At 44.0% G+C, this 17,249-nt stretch overlaps 1 protein-coding gene and 1 long non-coding RNA gene across 5 annotated transcripts in view; one reads left to right on the top strand and one right to left on the bottom strand.

Annotated features, from left to right (window-relative positions):
- Positions 1-4,483, top strand: part of Apba1 (amyloid beta precursor protein binding family A member 1) — a 204,279-nt gene extending 199,796 nt beyond the window's left edge. For all 4 annotated transcript variants that reach the window (XM_058584027.1, XM_046459455.2, XM_046459456.2 and 1 more), the window contains one exon: positions 536-4,483. In XM_058584027.1, the coding sequence (XP_058440010.1) occupies positions 536-607 (72 nt within the window). In that variant the 3' untranslated portion in view covers positions 608-4,483. The remainder of the gene's footprint in view (positions 1-535) is intronic.
- LOC131424736 (uncharacterized) overlaps positions 1-13,932 on the bottom strand; it is a 53,713-nt gene extending 39,781 nt beyond the window's left edge. Inside the window, exon 1 of the long non-coding RNA XR_009228204.1 lies at positions 13,551-13,932. This is a non-coding gene — a long non-coding RNA (uncharacterized LOC131424736). The remainder of the gene's footprint in view (positions 1-13,550) is intronic.
- Positions 13,933-17,249: the final 3,317 nt, after the last annotated feature.

The following is a 17,249-nucleotide window of genomic DNA, read 5'->3' on the forward strand; positions in this document are numbered from 1 at the left end:
AGGTTGTCTGAGGGCTCCCCCACAACATGAAGTCAAGTCACCAATCACCTTCTCTTCCACACACAGAGTGGCAGTTTTCCTGTTGGTGGCTTCCCAAGTTTTCTCCATTTTCCCCCATTATTCTCTGCAAATGTGCTTGGCAGACCTAACCCTTAGAGTCAAGCTGCACCCACACAGTGGCTCTCCTGAAGCCCTGGCTGCGGGTCCAAGGCTAATTGGCTGTTGCTTTCTTAATGCCAAGGGTGGAAAGGAGACAGGAGCCGTGAAGCCGAATCACTTTCCTTCCATTTGAAAGGTTCTCTGTCTTGCCAAGGACTGATCAGAATGAAAATATTGGACTGGGAAAATAAGCCTTCTCTGGTTTCCTTTGTTAACTTCACATCACCCCTGAGCATTACAGAAAGCCTGTGGGTTCTGTTCTTCCTGGGCCACTCTGGGTCCGGTCCCTGTTGGGGTGGGTACCCTGGAAGCCCCTCCCTGGAGGAGGCTTCGTCTCTCCCCTCCGCTCCATGCTCACATGCGTTTCTGCCTTCAGATCCACATGAAGACGATGCCAGCGGCCATGTACAGACTGCTGACGGCCCAGGAGCAGCCCGTTTACATCTGAGCGTGCCTGGCTCGCCCTCGCCGAGGCTTGCATGGAGGACTCTCCTCATCGTGGTTGTGTTTCTGTGCTGCATCCATGTGTCCGCTGAGACATTTTCCTCTCGTGCCCAGCATTTGGTCTTACACAGGAAGAGAAGAATCCGCAAGGACCTCTTTGCTCTCTCTCTCTCCAGTTTGCTTCCCCCCCCCTTAAAATCAGGAAAGTTTTGTATGTGCTCCCTTGAGGATAAATAACAGCCCTCGTCCATCAGGGATATGCCCAGGGCCATCTTATAGGACCTTCAAGGGTCCCAAGGTGGCTCTCACTGCCCAAGGGGGATCATCCTACCCCAAGAGGCACAGACTGCTTAGAAGGAACTCCCAGGGGCAGTGCAGATGCTCCCTCAGCAGTGCCTAAAACTCAGTTGCTGATCTCTGCTCTCTTCCTATCTCTTGACAGGAATGAGGCAGGAACAGGGACCATCCCACATCAAAGGTATGCACTGTCCACCATGCAGTTGGGGCCCCCTATGTTATCTCCACCCAGAATTTCTGAGCCAACCTGCAACCTCTTTCATAGGTAGTTTTAGTTTCTACATATACATGTGGTCTAATACAGGCCTCCTCACATAAGGATAAAGGGAGAAGTGACAGCCTTGGATAGGCTGCCCTGGCACTGCAGAGCGCGGCAATTCACCAGGCAATTGAAGCTCTGCCAGGTGCCCTGAAGTCACTGGTCAGTAGATAATGCAGGCAGGTGCCATCTGCCTCTCCGTATATTACACACACACGCTCTCACAGTATCTCACATGCATATTGCCCTGCCCTGCTCTCTACCACCAGGAAGGCAAGCTAAAAATCTGGCACACAGAGCCCCTGGAAACCCACAGCCCCTCTCTGGGAGACCCCTTGCCCTGGCAGGGGTCAGGCATGCAGAGTCCAATCAGCCTTGTCCTGAGAGAGATGCCGTCTCTGGCTGAGGCCTGGCCCTCCTGATACCACTTGACTGAAAGTGTCTTCTCGGACTCCCCCACCCCTGTACACATGGGGGCGGGGAAGGGAGGTAGGGAAAGGAGGCAGGGAAGGGAGGCTGGGAAGGCTGTACTATCCTCCTAGAAGAGAGTGATGGCATGTTTCTGGGCCCCAGGTGAGACCAACCTCCTAGTCATCAGGACCACCAGGCAGGATGTGATACCTGAAAGGCCAGAATAGCCCATAAACCACAAAATTAAGGGGTCAGTAATGACCTCAGATTATGCCTAAGAATCCCCAAATGTGTTCTGGAAATATCTCCCTGCCTGGTGGGTCTGAGGGAGCTTTCAGCTGGTGTGGAATGTCGTGTTTGCATCAGGTGCCCCACACTTCTGGATTCTGTCTCAGTTCAGTGTGGATGTTTTAGTAATATTATTCTGAGCCAGTTTTCACTTATTCTTGGTCCAAAGAGCTTTTTTCTTTCTTTTTTTTCATGTGGGGTGTGACTTGGTTTTGTTTTCGTTTTGTTTCATTCATGACCTCAGTAGAGACAGGGGAAGAAAAACTAATATATTTTGTAATATTAATATAACCCCTGTTCTCTGCATCTGGGATATTTATGTTGTGTCTGTGGAAATAGGAATTCAGAGATCAAATGTTAGGTAGGATGTATTTATCTAGAGAACAGAGGGATTTAAGGGAGAAAAGTGATCATAACAAGTTTAGAAATATGAGACTTCAGCCAGAGAACAATGTCATCCAACCTCCTGGACTTCCTGGACTTTGAGTTTTCTGAATTAAAAATCAGAAAATCCAAATGTTTGAAAGAAGTCAGCAGCTGAAGTCTCTGTTTTACTGTAATAAAAAAGCCCCAATGAAGGGTGGCCACCGGCTGCCCCCAAGTCCTATATAGGCAGGAGCTGCTACTGCTGTGGGGCACTGGCTGGGTGGGGCCATGGGAGCCAGGATGGGTGATCTAGGACCCTGGACTTGTTTAAAGGATACTTAACAGAATGCTGCCAGGTGACAAGCCCAAGGTCAACCACCATAAACGTGAGGATCAGGAACCCCAGTCCTAATTCTATTTGCCTTTCCTAAAATAATCAAATTTCAGAGAGTCTAGTATTATAATTAAATACTAAAGAGTCAGCAGTCCATCTCTGCCATGCCAGAAGAGACAGTGGGTAGAACAAGAATGAAGCATTATCAACATTTCATACAGCAGAAGCCTTGGAAAATCATTGGAAGGGCTCTTGCCAGTCTGTCCCCAGGGTGGCCCCTTGGGGCACCTGCCCAAGCTCCTAGATAGGACCAGAGAGACCTGCCTGCAATTGGCCCGGGATGGGAACTCCAGGAGCACATCCCTGCCCAACCCCTAAGTAATTACAGTGAAGTATCTTCATCCTAAGGAGAGAGAAAGAGAAAATACTTTCTATTCCTATTGCACAAAAAATGTTGGAAACTTCAAGAGGTGCTGAAAAGCCAATTTGTAAGCTCTTCTAGAGGACTCACGTATTTTAGCATAAGAGTAAGAGTATGTCTGCATCACTTTCTGTTGTGCTAATCAATGTGGTTCCTCACACCCGAGTGGAAGCTGTTGGAGCTTGGTACAGGCCCGCCTCGCTGAAATGTGTTCTTCCTCTGCTAACATCAGCCTACCTGTGGTTAACCTCAGAAATGGGATCTCAAGTGTTAGTCACTCTGTGTCCGAAAGTCCCAAAAGAGGTGGTGGTCTCTTTCCCTTCTGACATCCCATATGTGTGTAGTTACATGTGTAAATATCTCAGCACCCACATAGCAGGGATGATGTACGTGCAGAGCAGCCTGTCCCCAAAATGCAAGGCACAAAATTACCCTAGCCACTCTGGCCACTGTGCTGGGACAGGCTAGTGATTCAGCTTTGGGGACGGGCTCCCAGATTCACCTGTTCCTCCTGGTCTTCCCAGGATGCACCAAAATCCACCCTGCCTCTGCCTTCTCCAATGGGGACTTTTCAGGGAGCCACCCACCATCAGCCTTGGGTCATGAGAGGAAGAAACCCCCCAAACCAATGCCTGAAGCCCGTTTCCCAGGGGATCCCCTCCTCCCTCTCCAGAGTGCGCTCAGCAGGGGTAGAGCACATCCCAGGGCACCTTGTCCCTGTGCACAGGCTTGCTTTCTGAACATTGCCCATCAACACTGGCCTTCAGGGAGTCCAGAGTAACCTACTACCTCCCCCATTGCTCCTCCTCCCTCTACACCCCCACCACACCCAACGCTCCCTGTGGCAAGCTAATGAAAACCCACCCACCTGCAGAGCCCTTCCTGGGTCTCTCCACCCAGTGGTGTGGCCATTACCAATGTTTACAACCAAGGGCCGCCTCGTCCTGATGTATCAACTCTCACCTTCACCAGGCTACTTGTTGGTTAGTTTCACCTCCGTCAGCTCCTTCCCTGCTGGAGTCCACTTGAGCACTCAACCCTTGATTTTATTCCCCCCTCCATCAAGGCAGTGTGTGAGGACTGTGTGGGAATGAAATCTCTTGTACATACTTAGCACAGCACCTAGAGTATGAACTTGTACTCCCGTTCAGTAAAGAGGGTGCATAGAGCTTACTGTAAAGCGTGGGGAGAAGTATTGTATTTGTAACAATATCGTTCTTTGTATACACAAAACTCAATGATCTCTATATATAAATATAAATAAATATATAAATAAAATATATCTACACGTGAGCCTGGAATGTTGACACCGCACACCCACTGAATGTATTTCCTCTTGACAGTCTGGTCACCGGTCCTGGCCCTCCCTCCCCTTCTCTGTACCGTGGCCGCAGTTGTCTGGTTTGGGGTTGTGATGTATTTAATGTGCTATCTCCTTTATTTAACTGAACGCTAATGTCTGTATAAGAGTTGCTGCAACAATAAACAAGAACTTCATCTCTTGGCCCCGCTGAGTGTCTTATTGTTTCAGGACAGGTACAGACCTTGTTGGGGAGGATCATGTCTTTTCCCTAATAGGCCACCTCCTGCCCACTGTGACTACAGGGTCTTGCTGCCCGGAGTCCAGGCTTTTGTTCTGTGAAGCTGACCTGGTTATAAACAGAAAAGGCTATTTTTGCCTGTTGGGCTGATCCTCCCTGGTACTGTCAGCCCCCTATGAGTACACTGTGAACAAGAGAAGGACCCTCTGGATTTCACACTTTGTATCCTTGAGGGAAGTGAAACAGGAATTAATTCCCCTCTCCTCAACCCCCACAGAAACCTCTAGTGAAGGGAGGGAGGGTCTGTTAAGGGCCTGAGACCTGAGTGGTGGATAGTGGAAAACGGTACCCTGGAGACCCATTGGAAGGTTCTGTGAGAAAGTTCTGAAAGATTTTCAAAAGAATTGTTCTTTGTAATTCTACTTTTCAAACTTCAGCAGCATGACCTTCCTGTATGCTGGAGGTGCTAACAGTATCCAGCCCTCTTTCTAAAGCAGAATACTCTTCACAATTTTTCTCTGAGAATATCATTGCCCCCCAAAACTTGACACAGACCCGTAGGTTCTGTGCATTGGAATTGCCAGAAGCCCTGGGAAAGGGCTCCACCTGGGAGGTGGACGCTGGGCATTGTACAGTGGTCCTGTGGCAGCCTCCTGTGGTCCAGCTCCAGAGGACCTATATTAGTCTGTTTTGTATTTTTATAACAAAATACATGAGGCTGGAAAACTTATACAGAGGTTTAGGAAGGAGAGCAAAACAGTTGTACAGTAAGGCCCCCCAACCGTCATCTCCCCACAGAAACATCTATTTAAACAGTTATGCACATACAAAATTGCCTTCACAAGAGCTAAGGAAATCCGATGAGAGATTGCAGTACCTGGTTTTAACACAAGAGACACCCTGAAGAAAGCAGGAAGGAAAGGGTTGGTTATGTCACCATCCTTCAACTTTAAGCAGCACAACATGGAAAGAGATGCCTCCCACTTGGGAGAAGGAGAGAAAATTAACTGTAGGCCTTAGACTTGAAACCCAGAGTCCCCATGGCCCCTGCCTGTGGACATTAGCCTGGTGGCCAAGGGATTGCCTCCATGATCCCTCCTACATCTCTGGCAACACATATAAAGCAAGACTCCAACTACAGGGAAGTAAGCATGGGACTTTGCCTTGGACCCCACCCAGTAAGACAGGTGAAACAACATCAGGGAGATCCCAATGGCTCCTGTCCCCAGACTAGTGCCCGCAGAGAGAGGGAGAGTCTGGACCCACACTAGTGCCAGGCAGAGATCAGAAGCCCCAGGAGGATGGGCTTATAGTGCAGCCCAGCGTCACCTCTACCTGTCTGCTGCAGTCTTGGGCCAACAAGCACACCAGATCAGCAGACAGGCTGTAGCAAAATGGGCTTTGGTCCTGTCCTTGTACTGCCCTGGTTTCAGGGGACAATGGGCTCTGGGTGTGATCCTGAGTACTGATATGGTTGCTCTTCCTATTCCTACCCCAAACCCAGGCAGCACAATATTGAGAGTTGTTATCCCATGGAGAGAAGAAGGAGTTAGGCACAAGTCACTGCTCAGGAGACTAAGACTGGACCCTCTATGTGAGGCCTAGAACTGGACAGAATTCTGCAATGCCTGATCACAGGTTGGTACCTGTGGATGAGGTGTTTGGGCCCACCCCACACCAAGCAGAGACTTACAAAAATACACAGCCCTTTTTATGCACTCCCCCATTCCATCCCAAACAACACAGCAACTGCAGATTTGTGACAGACTTGGGCGGGTGGCATCTTCTAAGGCTAGAACAGTGACAATACATCAACCTCAGACTCCTGATGAACGTGAGTTTTGGTGCCATCTGATGCTGTGGCAGTGACCATAGGCTCAGAGAAAATAAGTACCCTGCTTAACTTGTCACCACCAGACCTAACCTGCAAGAAATAGCCAAAGGGAATTCTTCAAACTGAAAGAAAGATGTGAATAAAGAAAAAAAAAAAGTAGGAAGGTATAAAGCTCACTAGTAAGAGTAACACAAATTCAGAATGTCCAAACATGATGGATAAACCCTTTATATTTTTAGTAATACTGAAAAACAACAATTACATTAACATATTAAGAGATAGGCAATATAACAAGTTGTAAAATGGGATGTCAGAAATTCCAAATGGAAGAAGGAATTGAATGCAAAGATAAAGTTTTTATTAGTATTTTTTACTTTTTTCTTTTTCCATCTTTACAATCAAAATTAACTTGCTATCATTGTGAAATAGCTTGTTATAATCAAAAAATGTTTTTTTCTAAGCCTGGTGGTAAATACAGTGAAAAAATCTACCAAAAGACACAACAAAAGTAAATAATCAGGGGCTGGGGTCGTGGCTCAGTGGTAAAGCGCTCATCTAGCATGCATGAGGCACTGGGTTCGATCCTCAGCACCACATAAATATAAAAGTATTGTGTCCACCTAAAAAAAAAACTAAAAATAAATATTTTTTAAAAATAAGTAATCAAAACACACTACTAGAGAAAAATCACTTGGCCACACAAGACTAAAGGGGAATAAACTACAAACTGAACACACATACACAAAAAAAAAAAAAGAAGAAGAAAGAAAGAAAGAAAAAAGAAACCTAAAATAAGAAAATAAGTACCAAGTAAATGTCTTTTTAGGTATTCTATAGTCGGATCTCAATTTTTTTATTTATTTTTATTCTAATTTGTTATATATGACAGCAGAATGCATTACAATTAATATTTCACATATAGAGCACCATTTTTCATATCTCTTGTTGTATACAAAGTATATTCACACCATTCCTGTCTTCATACATGTACTTAGGGTAATGATGTCCATCTCATTCCAGCATCTTTCTACCTCCAAGCCCCCTCCTTTGCCCTCCTACCTCTTTGCCCTATCTAGAGTTATATTCCTCCCATGCTCCCGCTCCCTACCCTACCATGAATCAGCCTCTTTATATTAGAGAAAACATTTGGCAACCGGTTTTTTGAGATTGGCTAACTTCACTTAGCATTATATTCTCCCCTGGGTCTTAATTCTTAATTCATTCTTTCACTGTGTTTTTGCTTGGTGAATTTAATCCATTTACATTTAAGGTGATTATTGATGTATATGGTCTTCCTCTACCTGTAAAGACACATATAGACTGAAAGTAAAGAAATGGAAAAAGATATTCATGAAAGTAGAATCCAAAAGAAATCAGGAGTAACCATATTTAAATAAAATAGACTTCACATGCAGTAAAAAGAGACAAGGAAGTTCATTATATAATGATATATAATGATAAAGTAGACTTTTCAGCCAGAGGAAATAATGATTATAAACACACCCAATATTAGAGCACCTAAATATATAGAGCGAATTTCAGTAGACCTAAGGGAGAGAGAGACAGACTCCAGAGAGAAAATCAGGGAGGAAAAAAAAAAAGAAGAGGAGGAAAAACCACATTTTAGAGACCAACAGTTCTACCAGCAGCTGCAGAATATACATTCTCAACAGCATATGAAACACTCTTCAGTACAGATCACATGAAAGGTGTTGAGAGCCACAGCCAAGGGGCCCCAGCAAACTTCCAGCTGCCAGCAAACTTCCAGCTGCCGGCTGATGATTGGCTCACAGCGGCCCCAGCAACTTCTAGCTGCCAACTGATTGGCTCCTCTGCAGTGATGCTCATTGGGCTGTTTCTCTGCCCTTTCAGACCAGGGAGCTGCTCATTGGGGGACTTTTTTGGCTCCACCCACGCAACCCAGCCAATCGGCCTCAAGAGCAGGAGGAGTGGGGGAGGTGGAGAGGCTTGTGGGAAGCCTGTGGTGGCAGTTGGGCTCTGAGGTTTTCCTGAGGAGCTGTTTTGTTTGGCTTGTGTGGTTCTAAAAATAAAGTTTGTTTCTTTTGACAAGTGGCTCCTGAATTGTGCCCAGCCAGACTGCGGCAAAAGGCCACAAGACAAGTCCCCCCCACCCACACACACAAAATGAAATTGAAATCATATCAAATATCTTTTCTGACAAAATTTTAATGAAATTAAAAATTATACAAATAGATGGAAATCTAACAATATATTCTCAATATTCAATGAAGAAATTTAGAAAATTTAAAACGTTTTTAAAAAGTGACAGTGGGGGCTGGGGTTGAGGCTCAGTGGTAGAGTGCTTGCCTAGCATGCAGGGGACACTGGGTTCAATCTCCAGCACCACATAAATGTAAAATAAAGACATTGTGTCCACCTAAAACTAAAAAAATATTTTAAAAATTTTTTTTTAAAAAAGTGACAGTAGACACACAACATACCAGAACCTATGGAACACAGGAAAGGCAGCACTAAAAGCAAAGTTTATAGTAACCTATTATTTATTCCTCCAGGAAAAGGGAAAAAAGCCAAACCAAAATTAGTAGAAGGAAAGAAATAAAGGCTAGAGCAGAAATAAATGAAAGACTAAAAGCAAAATGTTGACAAAACAAAGAGGTGGTCTTTCAAAAATAGAGAAAAATTGGCAAACCCCTAGCTAGACTAAGAAAAAGAGGGAAGGCTCAAATAAAAGCAGAGAAAGGAAAGAAATACAACCGACATCACAGAAATATGAGGGATCATTAGAGACTTATTATGCACAACTATATGTCAGCAAATTTGTCAGCCTAAGAGAAACTGGCAAATTCCTGGACATAAACAACTTAACAAGATTGATGCAAAGAGACAGAAATAACTGTAGAACAGATCAATAAGTAACGAGATTGAATCCGTTATAAAAAGACTCCCAAGAGAGAAGGGCCCAGGATCAGATAGTTTCACTGCTGAATTCTACCAAATATTTTAAAAACCAATATCAATTATCTTTAAAGTATTCCAACAAATTGAAGAGGAGGGAATTCTTTCATTCTACCAGCCCCAGTGTTACCCTAAAACCCAAACCAGACAAGAACACAACCCCCCCCCAAAAAAAAGAAAGGAAGCTATAAGCTAATTGCCCTTCTTGGACTTTTCCCTGAAGACCTTAAAAGAGCGTACTACAGGGATACTGCTACATCGATGTTCATAGCAGCACAATTCACAATTGCTAGACTGTGGAACCAACCCAGATGCCCTTCAATAGATGAATGGATAAAAAAAATGTGGCATTTATACACCATGGAGTATTACGCAGCACTAAAAAATGACAAAATCATAGAATTTGCAGGGAAATGGATGGCACTAGAGCAGATTATGCTTAGTGAAGCTAGCCAATCCCTAAAAAACAAATACCAAATGTCTTCTTTGATATAATGAGAGCAACTAAGAACAGAGCAGGGAGGAAGAGCAGGAAGAAAAGATTAACATTAAACAGATACATGAGGTGGGATGGAAAGGGAGAGAAAAGGGAAATTGCATGGTAATGGAGGGAGACCCTCATTGTTATACAAAATTACATATAAGAGGTTGTGAGGGGAATGGGAAAATAAACAAGGAGAGATATGAATTACAGTGGATGGGGTAGAGAGAGAAGATGGGAGGGGAGGGAGGGGGGATGGTAGAGGATAGGAAAGGTAGCAGAATACAACAGTTACTAATAGGGCATTATGTAAAAATGTGGATGTGTAACCGATGTGATTCTGCAATCTGTATTTGGGGTAAAATTGGGAGTTCATAACCAACTTGAATCTAATGTATGAAATATGATATGTCAAGAGCTTTATAATGTTTTGAACAACCAATAAAAAAAATTAAAAAAAAAAAAAAAAAAACAAATACTCTCAACAAAATAATAGCAGTCTAATTCAACAGCACATTAAAAGATTATTCACCATGATTAAGTGAAATTCCTCCCAGGGATGGAAAGATGGTTCAACATATATAAATCAATAAAAATATACCATACCAACAGAATGAAAGACAAATACCACATGATCATCTCAAACACAGGAAAAGCATCTGATAAAATTCAACATCTCTTCATTATAAAACTCAACATAATTGAGGCTTTATATAAACAAGCCCACAGCCACCATCATAGTGAATGAAGGAAAGCTGAAAACTTTTTGTCTAAAGTCTGGGAAAGGATGCTCATTTTCACTACTTTTATTTTAGAAAGAGCAATTAGGCAAGAGAAAGAAACAAAGGACAATCCAGATTGGAAAAGAAAAAGTCAAAAATCACTGTAGATGTCATGATCTTAAATATAGAAATTCTTAAGACTCCACTAAAGAACTATTAGAATAAATGCATTCATCAAATTTGCAGGATATATATCAACAAACAAAATCAGTAGTGTTTCTATATTCCAGAAAAATAAATCAAGAAAGCAATCTCATTTTCAATAGCTCTCCTTGACCCGTTCCCCCACCAAAAAACCTAGGAATAAATTTAATCAAAAAGGTGGAAGATCTCTACAAGGAAAACTTCAAAACACTGATGAAAGAAATTGAAGAGTACACACACAAACACATATGACATTCTGTGTTCATGGATTAGAAGGATCAATATTATTCAAATGTCTATATTACCTAAAGTGTCTACAGATTCAATGCAATTCCTACCAAAACACCAATGACTTCTTCAAAGAAGTAGAAAAAAAAATCCTAAAAATATTATGGAACCCCCCCACACACACACACACGCAAATAGCCAAAGCAAAAAAAATTAATAAAGCAAATCTTGACCAAAAAGAACAAAGTATCACACTTTGTATATATCAAAATATACTACAAAGCAGTAGTAATCAAAACAGCATGTTTTGGGCATAAAAACAGACACATAGACCAATGGAAAAGTATAGAGAGCCTAGAGTAAGCCCGTGCACCCACGGGCAACTGATCTTTCACAAGGGTGCTAAGAGCACCAGACCATCTCTTCGATAAAGGGTGCTGGAAAATTAAACATCTACATGCAAAAGTATAAAACTGGAAACCTTTCACCACATAGAAAAATTAATGCAAAAATGAAATAAAGATGTAAATATAAGACCTGAAACTAAAAAATTGCTAGAAGAAACCAGGGCAAATGCTTTTAAAAATTGGAATGGTCCCAAATTTTTTGGCTAAGACCCCAAAACACTGGAAACAAAGGCAGAAACAGACCTATGTAATTACATCGAACTAAAAAGCTTCTACAGGAAACAGCAGAGGGAAGAGACAACCTGCAGAATGGGAGAAGATGTTAACAAAGGGTACATCTGACTAGGTATAAATATCCAGGACATTTAAGAAATGCGGACAACTCAAAAGCTAACGATGATCTTAATGGTAATAGATCTACATAGACATTTCTCAAAACATAACATACAAATGAAAAAAAAATCATTACTGATCATCAGGGAAATGGAAATCAAAGCCACAAGGACACCTCAACTCCCTCCCAGTTAGAATGGCTACTACCAAAAAGGCAAAAGTGAAGTACCGTGGACATAAGGGAACCCTTACAACTCCGGTGGAAATGTAAAGAAGCAGTCATTATGGAACACAGTATGGAAATCCCTTGAAAAATAGAACCATATGATCCAGCAATCCCACTCCTGGATGTATATCCAAAGATAACAAGGTCAGGATGTCACAGAGACATCTGCCCTCCCACGTTTATTGTGGCACTGTTAACAATAGCCAAGAGACGGAATCAATCCAGGGGTCTACCTGCTGATGAATAAATAAGGAAAATGTGGTACAGACACACAATGGAGTATCATTCAGCTACGAAACCCTATCATTTGCAACAAAAGTGGGGTGGAATTGGAGGGCATTGTGCTAAGTGAAATAAGCAAGGCACACAAAAACATTATCTCATGATCTCACTGACATGTGGAATCTTAGAAGGTTGATCTCATAGAAGTGGACAGTAGAATGGAGGTTACCAGAGGCTGGGAAGAGCAGTGGATGGGGTGGGGGAGGCTTTGCAATGAGCACTAAGTGCCAGGTAGATCAGAGATCCATGTTCTAGAGTGCTGTTGCACAGGAGGAGGACTACAGATAATGATAATGCACTGTTGCCGCGACACCCGACTCAATCAGTCAGGGTCACTCCAGGTGAACTGGTACTAAATAATCACAGAGACAGAGAAAATACCTCTTTCTTGGGGTTCTGTGACAGCTCCTGTGCCCCAGCTCCCACAAGGGATGCAAGGGGCGGATGGGATAAAAAAGACAGCACGCCCTGAACTCTGGTTTTTATTGAGGGGAGATGTTTGATAGAACATTCCATCCAAAAAAGGTAAATGAGTAGTATTACAAAAGCACAAGGAGGCAGCCCACTCCCATTGGGAAACGCCCGCTCCCAGAGCTTCATTCCCCTGCCAAGCGGAGGTGAGGTCCACCTGCTTCCAAGCTGAGGAAGCCAGTTCCATCCCTCCATCGCTCAAGGCTAAAGGTGAATGTTTTCACAGAAATAAATGTTTAAAGAGATAGATACATTTATCCGCACTTGAACACTGCACATTAACATTACTGTTAAACTCTTGAGACCAAATGACCTCTGAAACAAAAGAGCTTATTGAGCAGTTACAGATGCTAGCCAGAAAAGGAAAGGCCAGCTCCTGGGATGGGTTCCCCCAGCCTCTAGTAGCAGAGCTGGGTAGCATTTGTAAAATGTCCAGAACCAAGAGCATTGGGGAAGGAAAGCACCCTAATCTTCATCAGCTATAGATAAAGAGGGGCAGGATGACACCAAAGGGGGGGCATGTGGGGGTAGACTAAGAAGTAAGGAGAAGTAATTATTGCTTCTGGATTCATTGGGGGTAACAATCTGAAAAGTTTATAGGGACCCAGGCCCTGTGGTCAGCTGCCATGGGATTTGGGTTAAGGTTTTAACATAAGGTTTTTACATGGAGATGTAAATCAGCCTCTTTTGTTGCCAGCCTGTGGCTTGCTACTGATTCACCTCTTCCCCTTCTCTCCTCCTTTTGTCCTTGAGCCCTTTCCAATTAAGTTTAGAACATCTCAGAATTTTTATCAGTGGACATATACTAAAACATCACAATAACCCATTTATATGTACAATTTCTGTGTCTTTAAAAAAAAAGAAAAACGATTCTGAAAATAGGTAAAAAGGTCTATTGGACTCACAATTCTGGTGGCTGGAGGGTCCAAATGGCATGACACCGGCGTCCTGGCAAGAGCCTCTGGCTGCATCTCAGCATGGTTGAGAAGCAGACAGGGAGCAAGCCAAGCACAGAAGGGATGAAGGGAGCAGCCGTCGCCTCTCTTTTTAACAATCTGGTCTGGGCAGACTTAACTCCTTCCAGCGAGGCCCCACCCACCCCACGAGAGCACTGATTGCTTCTTCAGGGTGGAGCCTGTGGCCTAATCACCTTCCCTGGGCCTCACCTCTTGAAGGTTTACACCCACCCACTTCCACACCTGGGGCCACGCTTCTAGTCGTTTCCCAGCTTCCCTTCTGGGACAGGCCATATCCAAGTCACAGCAAGGCCCCTTCTCTCCCTCTCCTCCTTGCAGAAAGCAGAGTGTGTCCCCGGAGACACTGGTGGCTGACTAAAGTGAGAAGCCAACGCTGAGGTGTTGAGAGTCACACTTGGACTGGTCCTGATAGCGCCTTCCAGGGTGCCAGGGACTTTTCCGAGCACTCTGGATAGATTGACATGGTTAGTGCCCACAGTGCTGCTGGGAAGTAGCTGCTATTATCCCCAGTACAGATAGGGGAGCTAAGGCACAGAGCGCTCCTGGGGCTCAAGGACTATCTTTACTCTTCCAATGGCGCCAGCTGTGCTAGGGAGAGGCAGGTGCTGGGAGAGCCTATTTGAGCTGTCTCCTCTGGCCTTTTCACCTGCTGATGGAGGTGGCAGGGCAGGTTTGGTCTCTTAGATGCCCTCCCTCTGGGTTCTCATCATGTGCACCCCTCCACCTCCTGGTCGACCAACATGGCCCACACCCCTGTCCTTGGGGTAGGTTTTTATGAGGGTTCTTGGCTCTGGAGGAGGAGTCTTTGCTTTGGGCTTTCCCTCTCCCCACTTCTTTGCATCCTTTAAGGACAGAGGTGGGTGGAGGACGCCTGCATTAGTTCTCACCCTTGGGAAGGTCATAGGCCTCCTCTTAACTGACTTTTTCTGCTGACCTGCTTCATAGGGGTTCCACAAAACAAGCAGTGGGCAGCCCTCAGGAGCTGGGGGTCCCTCAAACTCTAGTGATATACTGGTCCCTTAGGCCACACCCAGGCCACGTCCCGGAGTCTCACAGACAGTGAGCTCCTGCAGCAGCCATCGTCCTTGCCCCTCAGAGGAAATGAGAGGCCACCCTTAAGCCTTCAGCCAAGCATCCACTGAGCCCTCTGCTCTCGGTCACTGTCTCCATCAAGGATGCCCAAGTCCTCCACTGGGCCAGTTCCTCAGTCACGTCAGAGGAGATGGTTGGCAGTGCTCAATTTAGGGTAGAGGAGGGAGGCTGACAGAGGCCTCTGCACTTTGGGGTATAAGAGAAATACCTCTCCTTCCTTACCCCACAGGGAGGAGGGGGGAGTAAACAGCTCCTTTCCTGAATTCTGAACTTCCTCAAGCGACAATGCCCTTTGACAGCCCTCTTATATCATCAGGATGAGGGTGGGAGAGGCAGGCGCTGGGAGAGCCTATTTGAGCTGTCTCCTCTCAGCAAGCCCTGTCTGTCTCTCCTGGAGACCACTGGGTAGGTGGCATCTGCCCCCAGGGTTGAGGCTTCCACCAGACAGATGATGCCTCCAGCTCTCGCCTCTCAGTCTCCATCTTAGCTGAAATTGCAGAACTAGAGGGAAAATCTGCTCAACCCTCCTGATGCACACAGAAGCACTTGGTTTTGTCTTTCTTCTAAAATTTTTGCTTAAACCATGATCTTTAGAGTTACTTAAACTCACTGAGCTTGCTTTTCATTTGCAAACTTGTGACTGTCTCATGGGGACTCTGTGAGAGTAAGAGACTCCACAGGGAGTTCTCAGAATGTCCCTGACTTACAAGAGAGCTGAGCAGTACTGGCCACTTCTGTACTGACACAGACATGCCACCTCTCCATACTGTCCCTCTAGGGACCCATCAGGTCCAAGTCCATGAAAGCTTCCCAGAATTTACAGACCCCCGCAGAGTACATAAGTTTGAACCGCAATTCAAGAGCAGATGCTCCAGTAGCCCCGGGTCACCTGAAGACCCAGCCTGACAGCACTATAAACTAAGATGTGATTGAATTTCATCCCACAAAGGCAGATCTATGCTCCCAGTAAAAACTTTTGAAATGTCTGTATATACCTTTTTTAAAATATTTTTAGTTGTAGATAGTCACCATATCTTTATTTTATTTATTTATTTTTATGTGATGCTGAGGATCGAACCCAGTACCTCATGAGTTCAAGGCAAGCACTCTACCACTGAGCCAAAACCCCAGCCCATATATGTACTCTTAAAAAATATATTTTCAGTTGCAGATAGATACAATACCTTTATTTTACTTATATATTTTTATATGGTGCTGAGGATCGAACTCCATTCCTCATACGTGCTAGGCAAGCGTTCTACCACTGAGCCACAACCCCAACCCCTCTATGCATACTTTTTTCTCTGTGCATACTTTTTAAAAGTTGAAAATATAACTCTCATACAAACATAGAATGAACACATATCAAAGATTTATTAACTCATGAATGACATAACATGTAAGATGGTAAAGCTGGCCCTGAGAACTAAGTATTTATTGGCATTTTAAAAGGAAGGTTAGAATAAAGTTGCTAGGTTAGAAACAAAACTGGTTAAAGTCCTTTAAGGCAATAATATTATAAAAATTAGGGTTATCTCCCCCTCCAAAAAAAATTATTTGCATCTCTAGTTAGGGTAGTGGGAAAAGTTGGTGTTAAGTGCCATGCAGAAAAATAAAATATGGAAAAGACAATCAAAAACAGAGACACAGATAGATATTTGTACACCCATGTTCACACCAGCATAACTCACAACAACCAGAAGGTGGAAATGATCTAAGTGTCCTTCAGTGGATGAATGGATAAACATTAAATCAATTATTATTCAGCCTCAGGTAATTCTGATACAAAGCTACCATGTGGATGAACCTTACCCTAAGGACATTATGTAGAGTGAAATAAGCCAGGCCCCAAAAGACTAATAATCTGATTGCCCTTATGTAAGATGCCAAGAGTAGTAATCAAATTCATAGAGACAGACAACAGAATGGTGGTTGCCAGGGGCTGGGAGAAGGAAAGAATAGGGAGTTGTTGTTTAATGTGTACAGAAGTTCCCTTTTGCAAGATTAAGAGAGTTTCAAAGATTGGTTGCACAACAGTAGGAATGTATTTTACACTGTTCCCTTAAAAACAGCTAAGGTGGGGCTGGGGGTGCAGCTCAATGGCCTAAGAGCACTTGACAAGTGTGTGTGTGAGGCCCTGGGTTCAATCCCCAGCACAGCAAAAAAGAAGGAGGAGAAAAAGAAGAAACGCTAAGGTATTAAATTTTATGTCACAATATTGTTTACTACAATTTTTAAAAAATTTAAATCATTAAATAAGTTTGATGCTAGTGGTTTTATGTAGGTTGGTTTCAAAAGGCCTTATGAAGATGTGAGGGAGGGGCCTGTGGATGTCTAAGAAATGAGAGACAGAGGGTGGTGTTGGCAGATGCAGGTCTCTCTCTCTCTCTCTCTCTCTCTCTCTCTCTCTCTCTCTCTCTCTCTCTCTCTCTCACACACACACACACACACACACACACACACTGCTAATTGCTTCCACTGGTGTCCACACAAGCATCTCCTCTGTGCTCTCCAGGCTGAATCACCCCTTCAGAA

Source organism: Marmota monax, unplaced genomic scaffold (genome assembly GCF_021218885.2).
Source record: "Marmota monax isolate L192 unplaced genomic scaffold, Marmota_monax_Labrador192_F-V1.1 WCK01_AAM20220418_F8-fsc00059, whole genome shotgun sequence".
In the NCBI taxonomy this organism is placed as follows: Eukaryota; Metazoa; Chordata; class Mammalia; order Rodentia; family Sciuridae; genus Marmota; species Marmota monax.